The following is a 23060-nucleotide window of genomic DNA, read 5'->3' as shown; positions in this document are numbered from 1 at the left end:
TGTGGTTTGGTGTATGTAGACTGGTAGATGTGTCTATTGGCTATGTGCCGTTCTGAAACCCTCCAAGTTGAAATACTGTAGGTTGTTTTTTCATTTATTCTATAATATTTTCCTGCTAATATTCCTTTACTAAAATGGACTGATGTGTGTATGATTTCTTTAATATCAGTATTAAAGGTAAATATTGTTAGTGAATGTTAAGAAGACTCAATAATGCATTTGAATTGGGTTAAAATAAGTGTTGTTCTTTTATTGATGGCCCTTATTATTCTGTCCCCTCTCCCCATACCCAGGCGATCCCACTGACACAGACTACACCGCCGTGGGCTGCGCCATCACCACCATCTCCTCCAACCTGACAGAAATGTCAAAGGGTGTGAAGCTGCTGGCTGCACTGATGGAGGATGACGTGGGCGGAGGTAATGACCTGATGAGGGCTGCCAGGACCCTCGCAGGGGCCGTGTCTGACCTGCTGAAGGCTGTGGAGCCGGCCTCTGGAGAGGTGAGCAAAGTAACACTGAGATAATGAAACCATGTCTTGTCAAAACACCACCAGTCCTATCTTGTATGGTACCAATATCTCTTTATTTAGCTTGTTAAACCAGCTGTGTAGGATTTTCCTCCCTATTTTCCCTGCCTATGATTTTTGGATATGTGACATACAGTAGATTGCAGATGGCAAGTTAAGTCTGAACAACATAATAGTCAATATGACTGTAGACATTGAAATGTGAAGGGAAGACCAACAATGGCCACCATATTGAGCTAACGTCAAATGGAGAAGGCAGGGAAGGCACATAGATAGGAGTAGATAATGGACAGAAAATCTAGAAAAATGTGTGGAAGTGAAGCCTGAACCTGGCTTTGAGTCCATACAGCAAGCAGATTCAGCAATTCATTTGTGTTGGTTAAAATACAGATTTTGTCTGTGTATTTGACTCCGTACAATGTTTTTTTCTTTCCAAATTGATAACCTAAAAAGTTAATCTAATTTGCCAAGGAGCAGCTCTGCTCTGACACAATTTATCATCTCTTAATAAAGCAGTGTCTCTTCTGTTCCTCCATACTAAATCTAATTATATTAACATCCTCTGATGCTGGCCGGCTGCGGCTAACTGAATTGTTCAAGTCGGTCTTAATAAAAGATCTCAGACTGTGGCTAGGCTGAATGGCAGGGCATTTCATGCTTTTGTGAAAGCAGAACTAACTTTAAAAAGTAAAAGACACTTTGTGCTAATGTTGTTTCCGACTACATTTTACTGTAATGCTCTCACTGAAGTCTATTAGGATTTTGTTGTTGTGGCAGTATCATTCAGAAGGTAATGTACTGTAAAGTTGTTGGCTGGTAATCTGCATAATGCACGGGTTCATCTAGCTTTGGGACAACGCTGATCTTTATACACTCCTGCATTATGCATGCGGGCAGTTGGAAAGATTACGTGAAGCCTGAAGTACATTTTGGTGTTTATGTGTTTTCATTTAAAGGATCCCCAGTAGCTGATGCCATGGCAATAAGCTAATCTTCCTACACGTAACAGAGAATACATCATTTAATCATTCATAAAGCCAGTCAACACTGTATATACATTCAAGTAGAAGCTGGAACGCAGTCAGTCTCCTGCATGCCAATAGATGAGTAGGCGCATCTTTTTCAAAGGTTGATTTGTTTATTATAAGGTATATTATTATTTGTGTTTGTATCGACTCTGCACATTTCTGTCAACACCTTAGTCTCCAGACAGATGCTGTTTTAACATGTGTTATTGCAGTAAACTAGCAATACGATACATTTATTTGTGTTAAAATCAATATCAAAGTGTTAAGCAATGTGTAGAATGCATCACTATAGTGGCAATGATTTTGTTTCAGACGCATGCAGCACGGTTAAACACATTAGAGGTTACTTGGAAACTATATTTCAAGATGCAAGATGATGCAGTTTCCAACCAGGCGTCCAAATGCAGCTTCACATCCTGATGTTTTTCTCCGTGTGTGTGTGTGTGTGTGTGTGTGTGTGTGTGTTTGCAGCCCAGACAGACTGTGCTCACAGCAGCCGGCAGCATCGGCCAGGCCAGCGGAGACCTCCTGCGCCAGATTGGAGAGAGCGAGATGGACGAGAGGTTCCAGGTAACCCCCCCCCCCCAATCCATTTATCATCATCACCGTCTGTGTAATATCTAAAGAAAACTCACTCCTCTGGAACTCTGTTAATCAAAAACACATTGTATCCAGGGGAATACAGAGAGGATATTATGTTTTTAGTTTGAATTGAATGCTATTCTAGCTGTCAGGCCTGTGTTGTTCTTTCATGTAGCTCATACTTGGCTGAATCACGATTGTTATTGTAATGCAATGTTTGCCGAGGTTATACATAGATCAGATCAATTAATATCCAGTCTCTGATTGTGTTACGTTATTATGAGAGTGCTCTCATACTTGTTTGATCCTGAAATTGTATATATTTTTATAAATATATGTGTGTGTATATGTCCGCATCTGTAGCCTGTTATTGTCTCATTATACCGCACTGTGAATGAATCACATCTGGCTGCTGTGCCTCCTGTCATCATTAATGGACGTCTCTTTAAAATTACCGCTCAGAGGAGAGGAGTTCTCATTTCTCTAACCGCCTGCTGCTTCCCCTCCTCTCTCCTCGGTTCCCCTCCTCGGCTCCTCCGCTCGCATCTCCTGTGGGCGGGACTAAGTATCGAGGAGGGGAGTCGAGGATAGGAGTCGAGGAGGGGAAATTTGAGTATTGAGAAACCTCTAGTGTATTTCAGTAGTGTATAGTAATGATGTGTTGTACGTACTGTATGCGCAGTAGGAGAAAGTGTTTTTTTTGTATTCTTGATGCTGCCCTTTTATAAGTCAAATATACAATAAGCACAAGAGCATCACTTTTCCTGCTAAAGATAAATTAGATTGCACTGAGATGTCATTTCATTTCCCATCCCCTCTCTTTTAGTGCAATTGTGCACAACTACAGACACAATCCTTTGTCACAGACACAGAGCTCAAATTGATAACCTTTCTCTTCACTTGTCATAATAGGTATCATTTGTTTATTAGAAAGGGATAAATATGTTTAAGGACAGACATGTATATCTTATTGATGAGTTTTTTTCTTATTTCTTCTTTGAAACCCGTTGTTGTAGGACATCCTGATGAATCTGGCCAAAGCAGTGGCCAACGCTGCAGCCATGATGGTGCTGAAGGCCAAGAACGTGGCACAGGTAGCGGACGACGCCGTACTCCAGAACCGGGTCATAGCTGCTGCCACTCAGTGTGCGCTGTCCACCTCCCAGCTGGTGGCTTGTGCCAAGGTACAGACATCTGTTAGATTCACAGATTTCATCTTGACATTTGAGAGTCATTGTGCTAAATTATCATATCAGTATCTGTGTGACATGCACTCTCTTCGCAAAAAGTTAGTAGATGTTCATGCTTATTTTTGTTGGTGGTGCGATGTTTCCCAACTTTGCAGTGGTGTCACTTGGGAACCTGTTGTGCATGCATGACAACACCTCCCCATTTGTTGATTTATCTTCTCTAATAAGTAGACCGTGCAGCACGGTTTGGTAAATGGAGATTTCTGTAATAAATAAATAACCTTTAATGTATCCACAGCTAGAAAATATTTTTGGTGCATGATTATATCATGAATCAACAAGGCACCGTTAAATAGTATATAAGGGTGTCGTTTTTTCTCATACTGATATTCTGAACAATCTGTGCTGTTGTATTTGCTGTAAAGTGTCTCTACTGTAGGCTATTTTTATTATATGTACAGCACTTTGGCTCGACCAAAAATTGTTTAGAAATGTGCCATATAAATAAAACTTGATTTGATATTTGCACATCTTTTATTTAACAAACCACATGCCTCTAATTAGTTGAAATGCCCTCCTGGCTCCAAATCTGAATTGTTGCATTTACTAAACAAATCCTCACCTTTCTGCATGATCCTGTGATGAGAACCATCTGCTGAATCACTTTCAAATTGTTCTTTACTTTTCTGTTTCCTATGCTGTCTGTGAAATGTTAATACTGTTAACCAGTAGTTGTAGTCGGAATGTATGAAGGAGATTACCTGTACCATTTAGATGTATAAGCTGGAGAAACATGTTCGATTTTTCACATATTCATAACTTTTGCACGACTATATAATGCCATGTTTTTCTCTTTTTTGCATGAAATATCAATGGAGATGGAAAATATTTGTTTACTTTGTCCTCACCTGCTTCACCATTAGAATTGTTTACGCTTCCTTCTCCTTGTTGTAGGTGGTGAGTCCCACCATCAGTTCACCGGTTTGCCAGGAGCAGTTAATCGAAGCCGGGAAGCTGGTGGATCGCTCGGTGGAAAGCTGCGTCCAGGCCTGCCTCTCAGCCACAGAAGATGGCGAGCTCCTCAAACAGGTCAGCATAGGGATGCATATCGTTGACTTTTTTATGATACCGATACCGATACCACTGAACGATACCGATACTCAACCGATACATATCGTGATACTTTGAAAATGTATCATCCCACAATTACTCCCATGAAGCGCTTTACGATATAGTTAACATGTCAAATGAATATTAAATTCAATTGTGGGACTTCTTGGACCTTTTAGTACTGAACAAACAATGAAAAATACATTAAAAATATGAAGAAAACCGATTATGGAATATCTTATCTTAATATATTTTATAACACCCGCCATCAGGTGTGCCGCGTGAATAGCACATCTTGTCAATGCAAACATACCGTTATAATTAATGTTAAACCTGAGATTCGACTAGAGAACAAATAAATAATAGAATAAAGGTCATGAGATCTCGGCATTGCACAAACAAACAAATCTCATCTTTAAAATCAACATTTACCTTTACTGGTGAGAGAAAACAAATCCCATCACAGTTCATTTGTGGGACTTTTACCTTTCTAGTATTGAACAAACAATGAAAAATACATAAAATATGAAGAAAAACGATTATGCAATCTAATTTATAACACCCGCCATCACGGGCCACGGACTCACTTTTTTTTTCTTTTTTTTTTAAGTATTGAAATCGGATCTGATTTCGGTACGGTATACCGTAGCCACCAGTAACCGGTATTTCGGTAATACCGGATACATGCATACATGCATCCCTAGTCAGCATGATTTAAAATATCTATTTATGTATAATTGTTTGTTTCGTCTCAAAAGATAACAAGACATATAACAGGTTTGATACGGAACACATGAGTTGACTGGTTTCCTAGAATAATGATCCTCAAGCTTTTTTTATTTATTTATTCACACAACAGCATGGATGTTTTTTAAATTCAGTTTAGCACCCGGCTTAAGAAGCAATGAGGATAATGAATCCAGTGTGCTTCTCCCCAGCCTCATCGAATAAGAAGCAGGGCATAATGCAGCTTAAGGAGCGCAGCACTAACGTTAATGATGTGCTTCTCCTGTGTTGAAGGTGAGCGCAGCGGCCAGCGTGGTGAGTCAGGCGCTGGGAGATCTCCTGCAGCATGTTCGCCAGTACACCGCCAGGGGAGAGCCCATCGGCCGCTACGATCAGGCCACGGACACCATCATGACCGTCACTGAGAACATCTTCAGCTCCATGGGAGACGCAGGTGAGTCCAAAAGAGGATACTGCTCCGAGTATCATTATCTCAGAAAGCTGAGATAATAAAGAAATTCAATTTGTTCATTAACATTCAGCCATTTACGGGCCTTTTTCCAATATACTCAATGTTATTTAACACTAACAAGACTGAAATATGTTTAAATGAAGCAATTTTGTATGTGATTATTCAGTTATTAGTGGCACTTAAGGTTAAAAAACAGGTCAATAATTGCCCTTGAAATGAAGATGAATTTTTGATTTGAAAAGCTTTTAAGCTGTCCATAGCAGGAAGGTAAAAACCAGAGCCAGCTACTTTCAGTGAGATTTAACGTTTTATTAGCCACACTAGCCGCATGGCTCTAGTGATGGCAATGTCTTTCATCACTCAGTCCACCACTCTGGACTGAAATGTCTCCACAACTGTTGTATGGATTCCCATGACATGTTTTACAGACATTCATGGTGACAAGAGGATGACGCCTAATGATATTGGTGAGCCTCTGACTCTTCCGCTAGCGCCACCATGAGGCTGACATTTTAAGCTTGCTACACATAGTTGTGTCCCACCCAGGGTAAATCTCCCTTATCTTTTTATCCAGAGCAATGATCAGCTCATAAATTGAATTTGTCAAACATCTCATTTATGGCCTGAAAACATACATATAATATCGTCAGCCTCAGGTTGGCGTGTTATGTAAGTACTAATTACCAGATGTCAGCATGCTAATATGCTACACTAATTCAGTGAACATATCTGAAATGATACCCGTTTATACATTGGCACCTTCCTGTTTTTAGCATGTTAGCATTGTAATTGTGAGCATGTTAGCATGCTGATGTTAGCATTTAGCTCAAATCGCTGCTTTGCCTAAGTACAGCCCACACAGCCCCTTTAAGCGCTGCAGACTCTTAATCTTGTTGATAATACAATTTTGCGCACAAAAAAAAGGATAAGAAGAAAGGATAAAATGCTTTTATAGAAATATTGATAACTTGGTTAGAAATCAAGGAACTATGAATACAAAATGAAAGGTAGCTGATGGTTTGAAATGCAAGCTCTCTTTTCTCTCAAGTGTCATACTGTAGTTGAATTTTACAGATTGTGTGAACAAAACTTGAAAGTGCAACCCATTAAAGAGTTTTCACATGAGCATGGCTTCTGTCATGCTTTTTGAAATTGAGTCAAATGAAGCATATTGGATCCTTTTTAGCCAACTATGTTGTTTTATATGGGTAATGAAAAAGCACACAAAGTTCAGCCAGAAAACTTGCTTTCCACAGCTTTAAAGTTTGGGCTTTCTGAGTCTTACTGTGTGTCTGTGCCTTATCCCGTCTTCTCCTCAGAGAGAATGGCATGATGTGGGTGTAAATGGACTGCTGTCAGCACTGGGGAAGCCAAAGCGAAAAAGCTGACAGTGATGTTTACAAGAATGACAGCAGAGAAAGACAGGTGGATTGAAAGAGATTCACAGAGAATGTCCCGGGTTAGCGCCGCGGTCAGCTTAGACGAACTGATGGGTTTGATGGACAAGGGGAATTGCTGTTTTCTCGGCTGTCGCCTGAATACGTGCAGCTATCTGGCAAATACCGCCTTTGAACCGGTGTCAAATATGTCAGGTTATGTCTCACCTTCAGTAAAAATAAATCCTTTTGTAGTGGAGTGTTGGCAAATCATTTCATGCATCCATGGCCAGGCCTGCTTTGCCAGGGAGAATATCGACAACAGTTCTTTCATTTTCCTTTCTCTCTTTTCTCTTTTGTCTGATTCTAAGAATATTTTCAGAGGGAATCGAAAACACCAGGGCTGGTTGAACAGTTGCTTTTAATTGTGTCTTCACAAGTCAGCTGCAGCTGTTACAGCGTTATGCACACCTGATCAGGGAGCGAAGTACACTTGTGCTAGACATTCAGACGCACAATAATTTTGTTTCTTTTGTATTATGTTTTCTCCCTCAAGGTTCTTTTTTTTATGCTGACATTAAACATTTTCACTTCAAAAGCTTGTGTATATCTTCTGACCTGCTGTGAGTGAACTTACTATGAGTATTTTTAACGAGTAAGCCTTGAATTTCTCTTACATCAATAAGTGAAATGGTGTCAAATTATACATCAATGCTGTTTGTTTAAATATGTATCTGCTCTGTTAAGATTTGCCCGTATTGCGTCATTATCCGCAACCTGCATAAGAATACAGTTGTTTTTATCTATGTAGTTAAAACATTTGTATCCTTTCCCGTCCAAATTATTCATCACAATTAAATCAGGAGGATTTTCAGAAAGGATAGAGCCATGCAGTTGCATTAAACCACAGTGTTAACACTCTCAATCTCTTATTAGTATGACTCATCCATTAATCCACTTCTCTCTAATATTTCTCATCTCTCCCCCCCTCGCCTCCACACCACCTCTGTCCTCTCCCATCCGGTCTCAGGAGAGATGGTGCGTCAGGCGCGGGTTTTGGCTCAGGCCACCTCGGACCTGGTGAACGCCATGAGGTCTGACGCTGAGGCAGAGGTGGACGTAGACAACTCTAAGAAGTTACTGGCAGCTGCTAAACTGCTCGCCGACGCCACCGCAAGGATGGTAGAGGCAGCGAAGGTAAGCTTATATATATTTTTGGAGAAGTATCTCAACTTTTGTCAACAGAGAGAAGTAAGTTTACTGAGTGTATATTAAAAAGCCATGCATAATTTATCACAATCTTACACTTAGAGAAATCTTTGGGTGAATCCTTTAGGGAAAGGTTTTGGTTTTAATCACAGCAGTGTTTTTCTTTTCGAAGACCAGATGAAAAATCTATATGGCTGAGTTTTATTCTCTCGTACAGGGTGACCTTTTCACTGACAGCAGAGCGGAAAGGAGCTGGGCCAGAGGCACCAGAGTATTGTGTGTGTGTGTGTGTGTGTGTGTGTGTGTGTGTGTGTGTGTGTGTGTGTGTGTGTGTGTGTGTGTGTGTGTGTGTGTGTGTGTGTGTGTGTGTGTGTGGTGTGTGTGTGTGTGTGTGTGTGTGTGTGTGTGTGTGTGTGTGTGTGTGTGTGTGTGTGTGTGTGTGTGTGTGTGTGTGTGTGTGTGTGTGTGTGTGTGTGTGTGTGTGTGTGTGTAAAAAAAAAAAATGCCAAGAATGACAGTTTAAGAAGTCATTCTGCTTTGTATTGCTAAGATGTTGTTTCATCAATGAAAAATGACCTTTTTACATGTTATGATATAAAAGAAAATAATGTGGCATGGGCTGATTTTTTTTTTATTCTGGAAAACCCCAAATTCCAAGGTGTGTTTCAAAAGGTTTAACGTGGTCATTTCCCAATGGTTTTTGGACTGTAATGTCACATCTGCAAACCTGGTCACATCAATCCACGGACATTGAACACTTTTCCCCTTTCTAATAAGATTAGTCCCAGTTGTGAATTACAAAAAGTGTTGTCGTCCAGTTAAAACGCATTGTGTGGTTCAATTACCTCCAACAAGTTGGTTATATTTAGTGCTTGTTTTGACTGTCCACAGGATCATAACAAAAAGACTAGCCTTGACGTTATGAAACTTGCAGGAAAGATGTAGCAGCATGGACAAAGGAAGAATCCACTAACATCGTTTTAGAGTGGATCGCTAATCACTTTCTTGTTATTTGTACTGCATTTATGTGGTGTCAAATTAAACAGTCAACTTGTTTCATGACTGAGAAGATTCAGACCCCCTCAAGTCAGAACAACAACGACACAGCTCTGACCGTGTTATAAAAAGCCCTGAGCAATAAAATACCTCAGGTCTTCTTTGTAGCGTTATTGTTTTTTTCGACATTACGAATTAAAACTAATGAGCACATGTTGAACAAACAACGATAACATAAACGGTCTTGAATGGCACTTGAATGCACCCTTGTCCTCAGTGGAGGTCTGCGTTTTCGGAGTGCATTTCTAGTTATTCAATTATTTACTCTTTTTGGAGCAGCTGCAGGATATGTCTCAGGTATCCCTTTCAGATACTGAGTAAGATAGTTTGTTTTTTAAATGGGTCAACCTTTGTGGCCTTTGCAACATTCCCAACCTGGGTTAAATGCAAAGTTTGGTTTTGTTCCTAAAGTATAAATGTCTTAGAATTAATATTAGGTAATTTGCTAAGCCACAATGTGTACTCTTTAATCTCAAATATACATGACTATGTTTATGAACTCTAAGTTGTAGCGATTAATAAGATGTGATAATTAGGGCTGAACGATATATCGTGTCATGGCGATAACTGCGATATTCACATCGCAGGGACGTGCGATTTTATTAATTATTTTTATCAATATGTTTTCATTTTTCTTCTTCTTTTTTTTTTTAGGACGTGCGATATTAAGTAGGTAAATTAACTCAAACACGTCATGTTACAATTATTTTGCTGCTTGCTACAAAAGGAAAACTTGCGCGGCTCTCATGTCAGGGGCACTTGAGTGAGTGACATGCAGGCTCTGCATGCACAGCAAACCACCAATCACAATCATTCTTGATCAGATCACAGCAGGCCCCGCCCCGCTAGTTTGCAGACCATCAAAACACCGGTAAAAAATGAGCGAGGCACAGGAGGACAATACCGGCGAGAATGAAGATTTACTTCCAAAAAGAAAAGCAACATCTGCCATCTGGAACTATTTTGGATACAAAAAGGTTCTTCTCTTCTTCATTCACAGATGAACCCCCTTATTTGAGGGTAAGCAACATGCATTATCATGAGTGACATGTTAGATCATGACTTAAGGTATGATGAGTCAACCAGATCCAAATCCAGACGTCCGTGACTAAAATCCTTCATCCGGTTAAATATAGTTAAAAAAAACGCAATATATATTGCAGGGGAAAAAATATCGCAATGTCAGTTTTTTTCAATATCGTGCAGCCCTAGTGATAATTAAACAACTATTATTTTGCTGGCCCAATGCACCGTATTAAATATATTGTGTTAACATGAATACAGTTTTAATTAATAAGAACTAAACAAACCCGTTTAGCACAGGACATGTTTGCTCAGCCTCGTTTAATCCTCTGGTTTAATAATAAAATAGCAATGGTTGTGTACTGTATTGCCAGAAACAAGCCTATGGAGACAAACAAAACAAAATGATAGGTTAAAATATTAATATCCATTTAAATGCCCCTTTCAGTTCTGTTCACACCTAAGGTTTCCATCATAACATGATTAAGAGTTCGGGGACATCAAACTCTTTCTTCCCCGACTGCTAAAGGGCAAGCTTAGATTTGCCGTCCCTTCTTCTTCTTCTATCCAAGTCATTTATCTGCTAACTCTCCACATCAGTCTCATTATCTGTCTGCAGAATCACACACTGATATTAATAACTCTCCACTTCCAGCATGAAAATTAAATGACACCCTCCAGCTGGTTTGATGGTTGAGTTTGATGCCAGACTTATCACAGTCACAGCTTTACACGTATCTGTATCTATGGAGAATTGCACTTAAGCCCGTTGTTTCCTTGGTAACTGATTTATCTTTGGTCCGTAAGTTTTACAGCCAACCTGTTGTGCTTGTTTTGTTTTTAAAGCCCATGTCAGGTTTTAGCGAGTCCCTTTATTGTACATGCATGTTATCAGTGTACAACAGACCGTGCTTTTTGAAGGCTAGTTCCCCATTATGAATTACTGAGTGTGCTATCTTGCTACTTCCTCTTGAAATCAGCACTTTTTAAATAATTATGCAAATTGGTTTCTAACATCGGTGTCAGCACTTGCCAAAAGGCAAATGACAGCTGCAGACAATCATTTGAGTCACATTTTGCTGTGATTAATGCAAAGTCAAAGGATCAAACAAAACATTTTTCACCCACGAAATTAATAGAAAGTAACACCAAAAGCCTTTTCCTGTTAGTCGCCCTTGTTCATAGTGACATCTGCCAAATTACCGTATAGCTTTAAAAAGCACGGACACTCTCCTCTCTGTGTAGCTGCAGTAGAATATACCCGGTTCCCAATTAATTAACCTAATTGATGCAGGCTTAGCTGTCTGTCTCTCTAACAGCAGGAGACACAGAGGTGCTGATTGATATTGGTCTCCACTGAACCCAGTTAATTTGCACCGCTGGATTCATAAACAGAAAGATAAAAAGAGATGCTTGTTAATATAAATACGACATTTACCCTTCAACAAACAGGTGATGGAGGCAAGCTGCAGCTCAGTTTGAGATTTAAATCTGCATCATTTTTCTGTGTGTAGCAATGAGCGCTAGCATGTTATCAGGAAGGAGAATGCTTTAAAAATCAAGGCTTTATGATCTGTTTATACTACAATGTGGATTTTACACCAGCTGTTTTCCAGTCCTGCTCACCTGTTGTGTGTTTGCTGATCCGTGTGTGTGTGTGTGTTCTCAGGGCGCGGCGGCGTACCCAGAGAATGAGGACCAGCAGCAAAGACTGAGGGAGGCTGCAGAGGGTCTGCGAGTGGCCACCAACGCTGCTGCTCAGAATGCCATCAAGAAGAAACTCATCAACAGACTGGAGGTCAGTGATGCCGTCTTAAATTGTATCACTCTTTGTCCTAAAATAAATGGCTACTTCAGGAAGAGGAGGGCTGCATTTATATAAAATAAAACTGGTTGTTTGTGTGTATTTGCAGGATGTAGGGAAGTTGTATAAGCCTGTTTTATGACTTCTACTGTCACTTTTTCTTATTTTTTCATTGCCTGGATTTTATGCAGTCTTATGTGCGTAAAAAGACATGACATTTAAAAAAGACCAATCCTAAATGTCACCATCTCTATAAAGCACCGAGTGTTGTCCCCACTTGGCACCAAAGTTCAGCCAGCTTTAGATGTTGATTTCACCAGCAAGTCTTTCAACAATATTGAAAGGTTTTAGACAGATTAAGGAGTGTTGTAACTCATTGTAAATGGTCCTGAAATAGGAACAGCAGTAATCATTTATTAAGTGGATCAGGGAAGTGGGGTAGGGTTGTTTGACTCATGTCTCAATTTGACTTCAAACTAAAATATCAACTCATTAAAAGGGTTGATGAATATCAAGGCATTTGACAAGTCTCTTGTCTTTATATAGTTTATGGTAGGGCTGCTCGATTATGGCAAAAATCATAATCTCGATTATTTGGGTCAATAATTGATATCACGATTATTAAAAACGATTATCCATTTACTTTGAAAACATCCATTTATTGAAAAAATGGAACAGTATGTTTTTAACAGTTGATTACCCTGAACTTTAAGTATAATTCAACTGAAAAACCAATAACAAAAAAATAATAAAGAAAAACAATAAAAAATAATAGTTTTATTTTGATTACGTTGTTTTCGTAATCGTTGCAAGACAAAATCGTAATTGCGATTTCAAATACGATTAATTGAGCAGCCCTAGTTTATGGTGTGCCATTACAAATACTTTTCTTAATGATATTAGTTCTACACAACTAACATTACATTGCATTTAGCTGACACTTTTATCCAAAGCGACTTACAATAAGTGCGTTCGACCAACAAAATACAAACTTGAAGAAAACAGAATCATATAAGTACATCAGGTTTCATAGAGCAAAAACATTTCAAGTGCTACTCAACTGGCTTTAGATAAGCCAGTCCTTTATTAGTATACAAGTGCTTAGTTAATAGTTCTATTGCTCGAAGTGGAGTCGAAAGAGATGAGTTTCCAGTCTGCGCCGGAAGGTGTGTAAGCTATCTGCTGTCCTGATGTCAATGGGGAGCTCATTCCACCATTTTGGAGCCAGGATAGCAAACCCACGTGTTTTTGCTGATGGGAACTTGGGTCCCCTTCGCAGCGAGCCGTTTGGTTGATGCAGAGCGGAGTGCACGTGCTGGGGTGTACGGTTTAACCATGTCCTGGATGTAGGAAGGGCCAGATCCATTCGCAGCATGGTACGCAAGTACCATTGTCTTGAAGTGGATTCTAGCAGTTACCGGAAGCCAGTGGAGGGAGCGGAGGAGCGGCGTGGTGTGGGAGAATTTAGGAAGGTTGAAGACCAGACGAGCCGCTGCATTCTGGATGAGCTGCAGAGGTCGGATGGCACATGCAGGTAGACCAGCCAGGAGGGAGTTGCAGTAGTCTAGGCGTGAGATGACGAGAGCCTGGACCAGAACCTGCGTCGCTTTCTGGGTCAGCTGGGGACGTATCCTCCTGATGTTGTAAAGCGTGTATCTGCAGCAGCGGGTTGTAGCAGCTATGTTTGCAGTGAAGGACAGGTTGTTATCGAGGATCACACCCAGATTCCTTGCAGTCTGAGTCGGGGAAACAACAGAGGTGCCGATGTTGATTGTTAGGTCAAGAGTGGGACAATCTTTTCCCGGAAGGAAAAGCAGTTCAGTCTTGTCAAGGTTAAGCTTGAGGTGATGAGCAGACATCCACTGAGAGATGTCAGCTAGACAAGCAGAGATGCGTGCGACGACCTGGGTCTCTGAGCGGGGAAAGGACAGAATTAATTGGGTGTCGTCAGCGTAGCAGTGGTATGAAAAACCATGCGGGCTAATGACAGATCCGAGCGAGTTTGTGTACAAGGAGAAGAGGAGGGGACCAAGAACAGAGCCCTGAGGGACCCCTGTAGTTAATTGACAAGGGTCTGACTCCGGCCCTCTCCAAGTTACCATGTAGGTAGGTACGGTCTTTGAGGTATGAGGTGATGAGGGAAAGTGCAGAGCCTGAAACTCCAAGTTCTTGGAGAGTGCGAAGGAGGATCTGATGATTCACCGTGTTGAATGCAGCAGACAGGTCCAAAAGGATGATGACAGAGGAGAGGGAGGCTGCTTTAGCAGTGTGCAGTTTCTCAGTGACAGCAAGGAGAGCAGTTTCTGTTGAGTGACCTGCCTTGAAACCAGACTGGTGCGGATCCAGAAGGTTGTTCTGATGGAGATAACAGGAGAGTTGTTTAAAGACAGCACGTTCAAGTGTTTTAGACAGGAACGGGAGGAGAGAGACAGGCCTGTAGTTTAACATCAGACGGGTTGAGAGTGGGTTTCTTTAGGAGAGGGTTTACTCTTGCCTCCTTGAGACTGTTTGGAAAGTGACCAGCAGTTAGAGAAGTGTTGATGAAATGGGTGAGAAACGGTTGAATATCAGGAGCGATAGTCTGAAGGAGGTTTGAAGGGATGGGGTCCAGAGGACAGGTGGTAGGGCGGACAGAGGTAATGAGGGTAAGAACCTCACTTGGAGAGAGAGGGGAAAAGGAGGTCAGTGTGTGGGTGAAAGGAGGGTCTGGTGACCCAGTAGTGAGTAAAGGTGAGTCAGAAAAAGAAGAGCGAATATCATCAACCTTTTTTTCAAAGTGGTTAACAAAGTCGCTTGACAGAAGGGAGGAGGGGGAAGGGGCTTTGGGGGGGTCCAAGAGGGTGGAGAAGATGGAAAATAGTTTTTTGGGATTGGAATAGGAAGATTGGATCTTATCTTGAAAGAAAGTGCTTTTTGCCTGAGAGATCGAAGCAGAGGAGAGGAGAGCCTGATAGGTTAGGAGGTTGTCATGGTGTTTGGATTTCCACCGTTTCCGCTCTGCTGCCCGAAGGACGGTTCTATTAGCACGCAGTGCGTCATTTAGCCAGGGAGCAGGAGGGGACTGACGAGCCTGCCGAGATGTGAGAGGACAGAGAGGATGAGAGAGTAGAGAGGAGAGTTTCTGCAGCAGAGTTTGGAGGTAGGAGTTGGAACGAATCAGAGGAAGGGAGGGCTGAGAGCACCAATGAGGCAAAGGTAGAGGCGGAGAGGGAACGAAGGTTACGGCGGACAGGTGCAGGATGAGAAGAGATTAGTTCGTTATGTTTGGAAAGGGGTAGAGAGAATGAAATTAAGAAGTGATCGGATGTGTGGAGCGGGTTTACAGAGAGGTTAGAAGTAGAGCAGTTCCTTGAGAATATGAGATCAAGGACATTGCCAGCTTTATGAGTTGGTGGGGACGGAGACAGTGAGAAAGCAAAGGCGGTTAACAGAGATGTTAGTTCGTCTATCTTCCCCTGTCTGGAGGTTGAAGTCTCCGAGAAGTACAGCGGGAGGGCCAGTTTCAGGGATGTGTGAGAGGAGATTATCTAATTCCTCCAAGAAGTCCCCCAAGGCGCCTGGTGGACGGTAGAGAACAACAATGGTTAATTGTATAGGATGGGTTACTGTGACGGCATGGAATTCCAAGGTGGAAGGAGTGAAGTTAGGTAGCTTGAAGAGGGAAAAGCTCCATTTGGGAGAGAGCAGGAGACCAGTGCCACCTCCTCTGCCAGTGGGTCTGGGTGTATGGGAGAAGGAATATGCTGTGGAGAGAGCTGCTGGGATGGATGGATGTTGGATGGAGTAATCCAGGTCTCAGTGAGAGCAAGGAAATCCAGAGACTGCAGGGAAGCGTAGCCAGAGATGAAGTCAGCCTTAGGAACAGCTGACTGGCAGTTCCACAGGCCGCCTGATGTTGGATGTCAGTGGAGCATGTGGGATAGACGAGAGCAGGCCGGTTATATCGATTACGAGATACACGGGGCCAGTGATAATTGCGAGAAGACACATAAACAGGAATGGAGAAAATACACATGATTATAGCATGAGGGGCTAAACAACCAAATAAAATAAAACACCATCGATACTTAGCTCAATCAAAGTAGGATTTGCATCCTCTTTGCCACCCTCGTGACTCCAGCAGGACTCTATTGTCTTTGTCAGTCTGACGCTGAAGCTGACGCTCCAGGAAAGTGCTACCTAAAATGGACACCTGATTGCTGAGTTCTCACAGCTGTGGGGCCACGCCCCTTTAATTAGTTAACTCTCTGCAGCTGGTGGCCCTCAAAAGGAAATCTAGACTGGCTCCCTCCTGAGTTGTTATTGTGTCTTTTCAGTGGCCCAATGGTTTTACAATTACATTAAACCCTAAGTTATAAAGTTATGAGTTTAACCCTTAATACAGTTACACCTACTCAATAAAGCTCTTAGTATTCTACAAATGTTTAAATCAAAGTTAACCCTAGCAGTCAGTTAGTTCAGTTTTAAGGTTTCAGTCAAATTACTTGTCCCAAGTTTCTGCCTGACAGATACTGTAGCGGTTTTGAGATTTAAAATCACAATTTCAGTCAGATCAACTACAGAGCATTTATACAGAGTACACACACTGAAACAGAGAAGTCTAAAAACACAATGTTACTCACACAATTCTAGAAGTCACCAGTTGTTTGTTATCCTGTCAAAATCGAGTTGCACACAAGTTTTGTAAATGTATTTTGAAATAAGTGTAAGAACTTAAATTGAACTTGCTTTATGCTGTATACACACTAAAAAGCAGAGCAGCATTGCATTGTTTAATAATTATTGTTCATGTAGCCAACAAGTAGAAACAAAGTCATGTAGATAAACACCAGGAGTTGTTTGTAAGTCCATCATAGCATAAACTCCACAGGAGATTCTTTGAACATCCAGATTGAAAAACTCAAATGTGACCTTAGAAGTCTTTACTGTTTAACCTTGTTTTTTACATATGGAATATTTTACGAGTCTTTGTATTCCTCAGAATGCTGCCAAGCAAGCAGCCGCTGCAGCCACGCAGACCATCGCTGCAGCTCAGAACGCTGCCGCCTCCAACAAGAACACGTCTGCTCATCAGCAGCTGGTGCAGAGCTGCAAGGTGAGGACAGAAGAGTGCCGTTTAAGTTTTGTTTACTTGATTTTTACCACTAAAATTAAGACTTTGAAAAGAAAATGCAATGTGCATACTGTGAACATTGCTTGCTTTATGATTTCTATAAAAATAATTTTAGAGAAATGTTAAGCTGCACTGTAAACTCTCTATTTTGGACAGAACTTACATTAAGCCTGTGTATTTGCATGTGTGTTTTTGAATAGGCAGTGGCAGACCACATCCCCCAACTTGTCCAGGGGGTGCGCGGCAGTCAGGCCAAACCGGAGGACCGCAGTGCACAGCTGGCACTCATCATTGCCAGCCAAAACTTTTTACAGGTGCAGTACACACTAGGGCTGTGCGATTATGGCAAAAATCATAATCACGATTATTTGGGTCAATAATTGATATCACGATTATTTTGACGATTATTCATTGACCATTTATTGAACTTTAAAACAAATAATATTTTACCAATAAACAAGATCAACAAATATGTTGGAGCGCACTTCTAAAACCATACTAAACATATATTATTAATATGATAAATACAAATAAATTAGACCAAAATAAATTAAATCCAATATGTTGCAGTGCACTGTCACAACCTACTGAACACTCCTTAACATATAGCCAACATGTTGGTAAAACATATTCAACATATTCCACTCAGTTAAACGTTGAAGGCTGGCCCACCGTCATGGTCCAGAAGTAACAGGAAATAAATGTTGAACTACAATTTAAGACCAAATAAAAATGTTTAGGCCACCATGGTCACACCATGCTGGTAGGGCTGCGCATGTCATCTCTTAAAGATTTTTTGCAAGAAACACCAGCCGGTTTACATGGTCTGGTTTCAGAGATGAGCGCAGGCAGGTGACAATATTGCCACCTGTACTGAAGACCCTCAGCCACGCCCTGATACATGGGGTGACGCCGGCCAATCACAAAGCTTTAATGCGTTCAAGTGCATTATTCTGGAACAGGAAGATTATGTTACAGGACATTAACGATAAAACAGAATATTGTTGTTCTATTTTTAGACACATCTCGCGATCGACTGGTTGGGCACCCCTGGGCTAGACCATAGGTCTGTTGTGGTAGCAAAGTAGGCAGCTGAAGCCACATCTCTCTCAACTTCCCCACGGCATTTGTCACATAGTGCAGGCAGCGCAGACCTGCTGAAATAATACCGAGACGCTTGTCCAACGTGTTGACAAGTTGCTTAAAGCCCTGGTTGCTAACTGGGCACATATCTTTAGCGATGTGAAATGTAATGGCAAAGTACTTGCAAATAGTGGAAATAGTTTGACCCTTCTTTTTAACGAGTTGCTGCTCTTGTTCTGACATCTTCGCTCGCGCTGAACACTCACAACACATGTCACTCCCACGTGGCCGAGTGGGCTTTTAGGGAGGGGCGAAAGCGCACCCAGCAAAATAATCGTATTTAGTCAATTATGCTGTTTTCATAATCGTCGCAAGCCATAATCGTAATCGCGATTAAAATACGATTAATTGCACAGCCCTAGTACACACCTACACACTCATATACACACACATACTGTACAGAGACACATACACTATTGCATCACAATTTCTCTCCTCTGCTGGAGAGGAGCTTGTTAAAGCGTTATGTCCACATACTCAATTTAAGTAGTTTCAGTCCTAGATTAGGAACCAGGCTACACAGAGTAAAAATAGTGCTCCTGTCATGTGGGGATCCTTTGAAAATAGGCCTGTAACCTCTTTTTGGAGTAAGCAGGCAGTTAAAGGAGCAGCGGTGTGGTGAGATCATGTGTTTAAAGCCCCAGTCCCACTTTTACAGCTGATGGATGAGCGTTGGGTCTCCACAAATACCAACACATCATTTAACCTTTGTTCCTCTCTGTTGCTCAGAGCCACTTTTTATTGTTAAGACTGTTACTAAATGCTCTAAGGAAAAATATAGTTTTTATTGAAGATTTGAAGTATTATTTTCCTTTTCCCCTCTGCAGCCTGGTAGTAAGATGGTGACCTCGGCCAAGTCATCCGTTCCCACGGTGACGGATCAGGCTGCAGCAATGCAACTGGGTCAGTGTGCCAAGAACCTGGCCACCTGCCTGGCTGAGCTGAGGACGTCTGCACAGAAGGTAGAGCACAGACACACAGGCATAACGGGCTGTTAGTGCATGCTGGAAGTCACTGTATTTTACATGCAATTACATAATTCCAGAGATACTATGTGTCGTTACATGGGCAAAGATATTATCAAAATGTAATTGTATTTAACGCCTAGACCATATCACATGCACTGAAGTGTATATATTGCTGTACTAAAAGCTTTGTAATTGTAAGTCACATCAGTTTACCTGTAGTTCAATGCAATTTCCTCAAGTGTATGTTTTCTGTACCTGAAATTTGCATTTAACACTAGCTGAAAAGAACAACAAAATATATATATTTTTAAAGGATCACTCTTTGCAAAACACAAGTAGTAACCCATGTTAGTACACAATTGTGAGTCACTTCCTTTATTTCATTCTAGGCTCATGAAGCGTGCGGCCCCATGGAGATCGACTCTGCGCTCACTGCCATCCAGACCCTGAGGAACGAGCTGCAGGACGCCATGCAGGCGGCCATGAACGCCCAACTGAAGCCACTGCCTGGAGAATCAGTAAGAGGCGTTGTTTTTTAGACCTGTAACATTGATTCAGTCTTCCAACCCGACATGAAAAATGGCAGTTGCATTGAGTTCAAACCAATTATACAAAAGATATTGACCACCAGCACTCACTCCTGAAGCAGGGTCTAACAGTTTTGTGACGCGGCATGATATTGAATTGCTTACATTCACATTGTCCTCTGCTTTAGTTGGAGAAGTGTGCTCAGGATCTGGGCAGCACCTCTAAGTCGGTGGGGTCCTCCATGGCTCAGCTGCTCACCTGTGCTGCTCAAGGAAATGAACACTACACAGGTTGGTACTGCTGACATACTGATTCTTTGGCAATAAGTAAACATCTACCAAGGAGCAGAGGTCAATATAATCTTGTTTTCAGATAAACATATTTCTTTATATTTAGGTCATATGATGTTTGCTGTGAACATACCCGAACAGCCCCCATGTGCATTGCTCTTACTTTAATGCGCTTCATCTGCTTCTCTGCGACAAACAGTTTTCAGAATTGATATTATTCTTTTCATACTATCATAGTACACACTGTTCACCAATCTTCTTTCTCATGTTCACATGACTCTAAATATGATTGACAATTACCAATTAATAAAAATACAGTCTGTTGCACTGAGATCACCTAGTGCTCTAAATACAGTAGGCTGCTTTGTGTGATGCAGTAGGGTAAGACCAAACCTTGCTATTTTTGTTCTCATGAGTTGTAAAATCTTTTTTCGAAGACTTGTCATCACACCTTTAGTGTCATTGGTTGAACTACAGCAAATAGATCCTGATTAGAAAGCTCTTATCGCCTGGAACATGCTTTATGTTTATTAAGTAATCTTGTTAAGTGCTGCATATCATTTATCTTAATTCCATTTGTTGTATCCCATCCCACCGATGTGTTGTAAATTAAATGTCAAATGTTGATTCCTGCCTTCGAGGCAAACGGCCTCTTGAACCAAATTATTATTTGTCTCATTTTCTTGTTGCAACGCATTTCAGAGAAAATCCCCTACACGCAGACACAATGTTAGTTTTTAAGAGATTTTGAAATGAGTATTTGTTAATGACATTATCTCATCATAAAATGATCTGTGAGATACGTTCTGATAATAGTTGTTGCTTTCACATCTGAAGTCTATGTTTCCTCTGATCCAATGTGCAGGAGTAGCAGCCAGGGAGACGGCTCAGGCCCTGAGGACCCTCGCCCAGGCGGCCCGGGGCGTCGCTGCCTCCACCTCAGACCCTCATGCTGCGGCCGCCATGCTGGACTCTGCTCAGGATGTTATGGAGGGCTCGGCGCTTCTCATTCATGAAGCCAAGCAGGCGCTCATTTCCCCCGGAGACGCTGAGAGTCAGCAAAGGCTGGCACAGGTGAGATGGTTCAGGATCAACGCAGGTATAGAGTCTGAAACAGGTTGGAAGGCTCTGTCCTTTATTTATTTCTATAGTGCGTGTGCCCTAATGCAAACACAATCAAATATCACTGCAAAGACAGAATATAGGTTGTCAAAAACTAAAATATATTCGAAAACTTGTGAGTCCATGACTGTGTGATATACAAGCAGTGATTCACTTGTTATTGATCTGTCATTCTTCACAAACTCTAACCTCATCATGTCCTTCAGCCAGTCTGTAATTCAGGTCATATTTTTCACTATGTTGTGTTATACAAGTTGATTAATTTAATTAACGACACACTTCACTTTGATCAGAACTCTAGTATGAGTCTGTATTTGGACTGAATCAGACTGTTTTTTTATTAACTGAAAATGTTTACATAATGTATTGAATTGTCTGCGTTATACATGGAAATGATTGATCAACATTGAAGTAAAGTCAGTTATTTTGGCCTCCATCACTCAATACTTTGAACTAAAAATGTTGTTATGTACAAAATCTGAGCCAGATGAAAGTCTCCATCTGCTTATAAATACATGAAAGTGAACACCTGTCAAATACAGCAGGGGACTCGTATAATAAACCTGGTGGCATATTTATAGGCCAAGTACTTTGGTTATTTATGTCTGGTCCGCCACATATTTTCTATTTTCTAAAAAGCGAGAGTAAATAGAAATGAGGCTGTTTTTGTTTCATCTTGACTCTTATGAAATACTACTTATGTAAGATTAAGTTAAGAAGCCTGTGCCTCCTCTTTGCTTCGACTGCTGTCATGCGCTTCTGTTTTAGCCTCTGTGATGTGACTCCAGTTGTGATTAGTTGGCAAAAAGATACACACATAACCCCCCCTCCATACACACACATTTGTGGATATCTGTTTCCTGCAGTACTACCTTGCTCATTAGCATTATACATTCAGATTGTGTGTGTTCAGATTACACCATCCAACCCAGTCTACTGTCACCCCTCTGTTTGTTCCAGGTGGCCAAGGCTGTGTCTCACTCCCTGAATAACTGCGTCAACTGTCTGCCAGGCCAGAAGGATGTGGACATGGCTCTCAAGAGCATCGGAGAGGCCAGCAAGAAGCTGCTCATTGAAACTGTGAGTTTAATCTGTGACTCAGCAGGCCTCTGCCACCAAAATTAGCATCATGTGTGTCTTTAACTGCCACACAGTGAGGAATGTATCGAGACTAATGACACGTAGATGTTAAAAGTAAAATTGACTGCACAAAAGAAAAGATTCAGGCATTATTTCACAATTTTTTGCTATTTTCAAGAGCGTATGGCACAGCAGGAAGAGATTACTAAATGATTATAGTAGACAAAAAGGGAAAGTGTTTAACCAAGCATACAACTTTCAGTCACATCAAATGTTTTAAACAGCATTATTGTAAACATTGAATGGGACTTAGATATGGTATTTTATTAATTGTTAATTTGTTTAGTTTTATCTTGAATTACTGAGTGTTTGTCCACCATATACACAATGCTCTGTCATTGTGATTGCTGTTGCATCCATATTTGTTTTGTTATTCTTTTTTAACTACAGTTAAGTATCTTTAATTCATCCTGAAGTCCTCTTTGTCCTCCGTTCAGATCCCTCCAGCCTCCAGGACCTTTCAGTCGGCCCAGAGCGGGCTGAGCTACACGGCGGCAGAGCTGAACCAGTCGGCAGGAGATGTGGTGCACGCCTCCAGAGGCTCCAGCAGCCAGCTGGCCGTGGCGTCTGGCAAGTTCAGCGAAGACTTTGATGAGTTCCTGGATGCTGGGATAGAGATGGCCGGGCACACTCAGGTCGGTCCTGTTGGTG

At 41.4% G+C, this 23060-nt stretch overlaps 1 protein-coding gene across 2 annotated transcripts in view; it reads left to right on the top strand.

Annotated features, from left to right (window-relative positions):
• tln2a (talin 2a) overlaps positions 1-23060 on the top strand; it is a 111971-nt gene that overhangs the window by 60944 nt on the left and 27967 nt on the right. For both annotated transcript variants that reach the window (XM_034232167.1, XM_034232166.1), the window contains exons 17-31: positions 294-502; positions 2029-2127; positions 3156-3323; positions 4284-4418; positions 5460-5619; positions 8044-8210; positions 11971-12099; positions 17087-17200; positions 17419-17532; positions 19189-19323; positions 19719-19847; positions 20045-20147; positions 21013-21221; positions 22230-22349; positions 22847-23044. In XM_034232167.1, coding sequence (XP_034088058.1) covers positions 294-502; positions 2029-2127; positions 3156-3323; positions 4284-4418; positions 5460-5619; positions 8044-8210; positions 11971-12099; positions 17087-17200; positions 17419-17532; positions 19189-19323; positions 19719-19847; positions 20045-20147; positions 21013-21221; positions 22230-22349; positions 22847-23044 — 2189 coding nt within the window. The remainder of the gene's footprint in view (positions 1-293; positions 503-2028; positions 2128-3155; positions 3324-4283; positions 4419-5459; positions 5620-8043; positions 8211-11970; positions 12100-17086; positions 17201-17418; positions 17533-19188; positions 19324-19718; positions 19848-20044; positions 20148-21012; positions 21222-22229; positions 22350-22846; positions 23045-23060) is intronic.

The sequence above is a fragment of the Gymnodraco acuticeps genome, unplaced genomic scaffold, assembly GCF_902827175.1.
Source record: "Gymnodraco acuticeps unplaced genomic scaffold, fGymAcu1.1, whole genome shotgun sequence".
Classification (NCBI taxonomy): Eukaryota; Metazoa; Chordata; class Actinopteri; order Perciformes; family Bathydraconidae; genus Gymnodraco; species Gymnodraco acuticeps.
The sequence above is the reverse complement of the archived record's forward strand: the minus strand, read 5'-3'. Positions and strand labels throughout refer to the sequence as shown.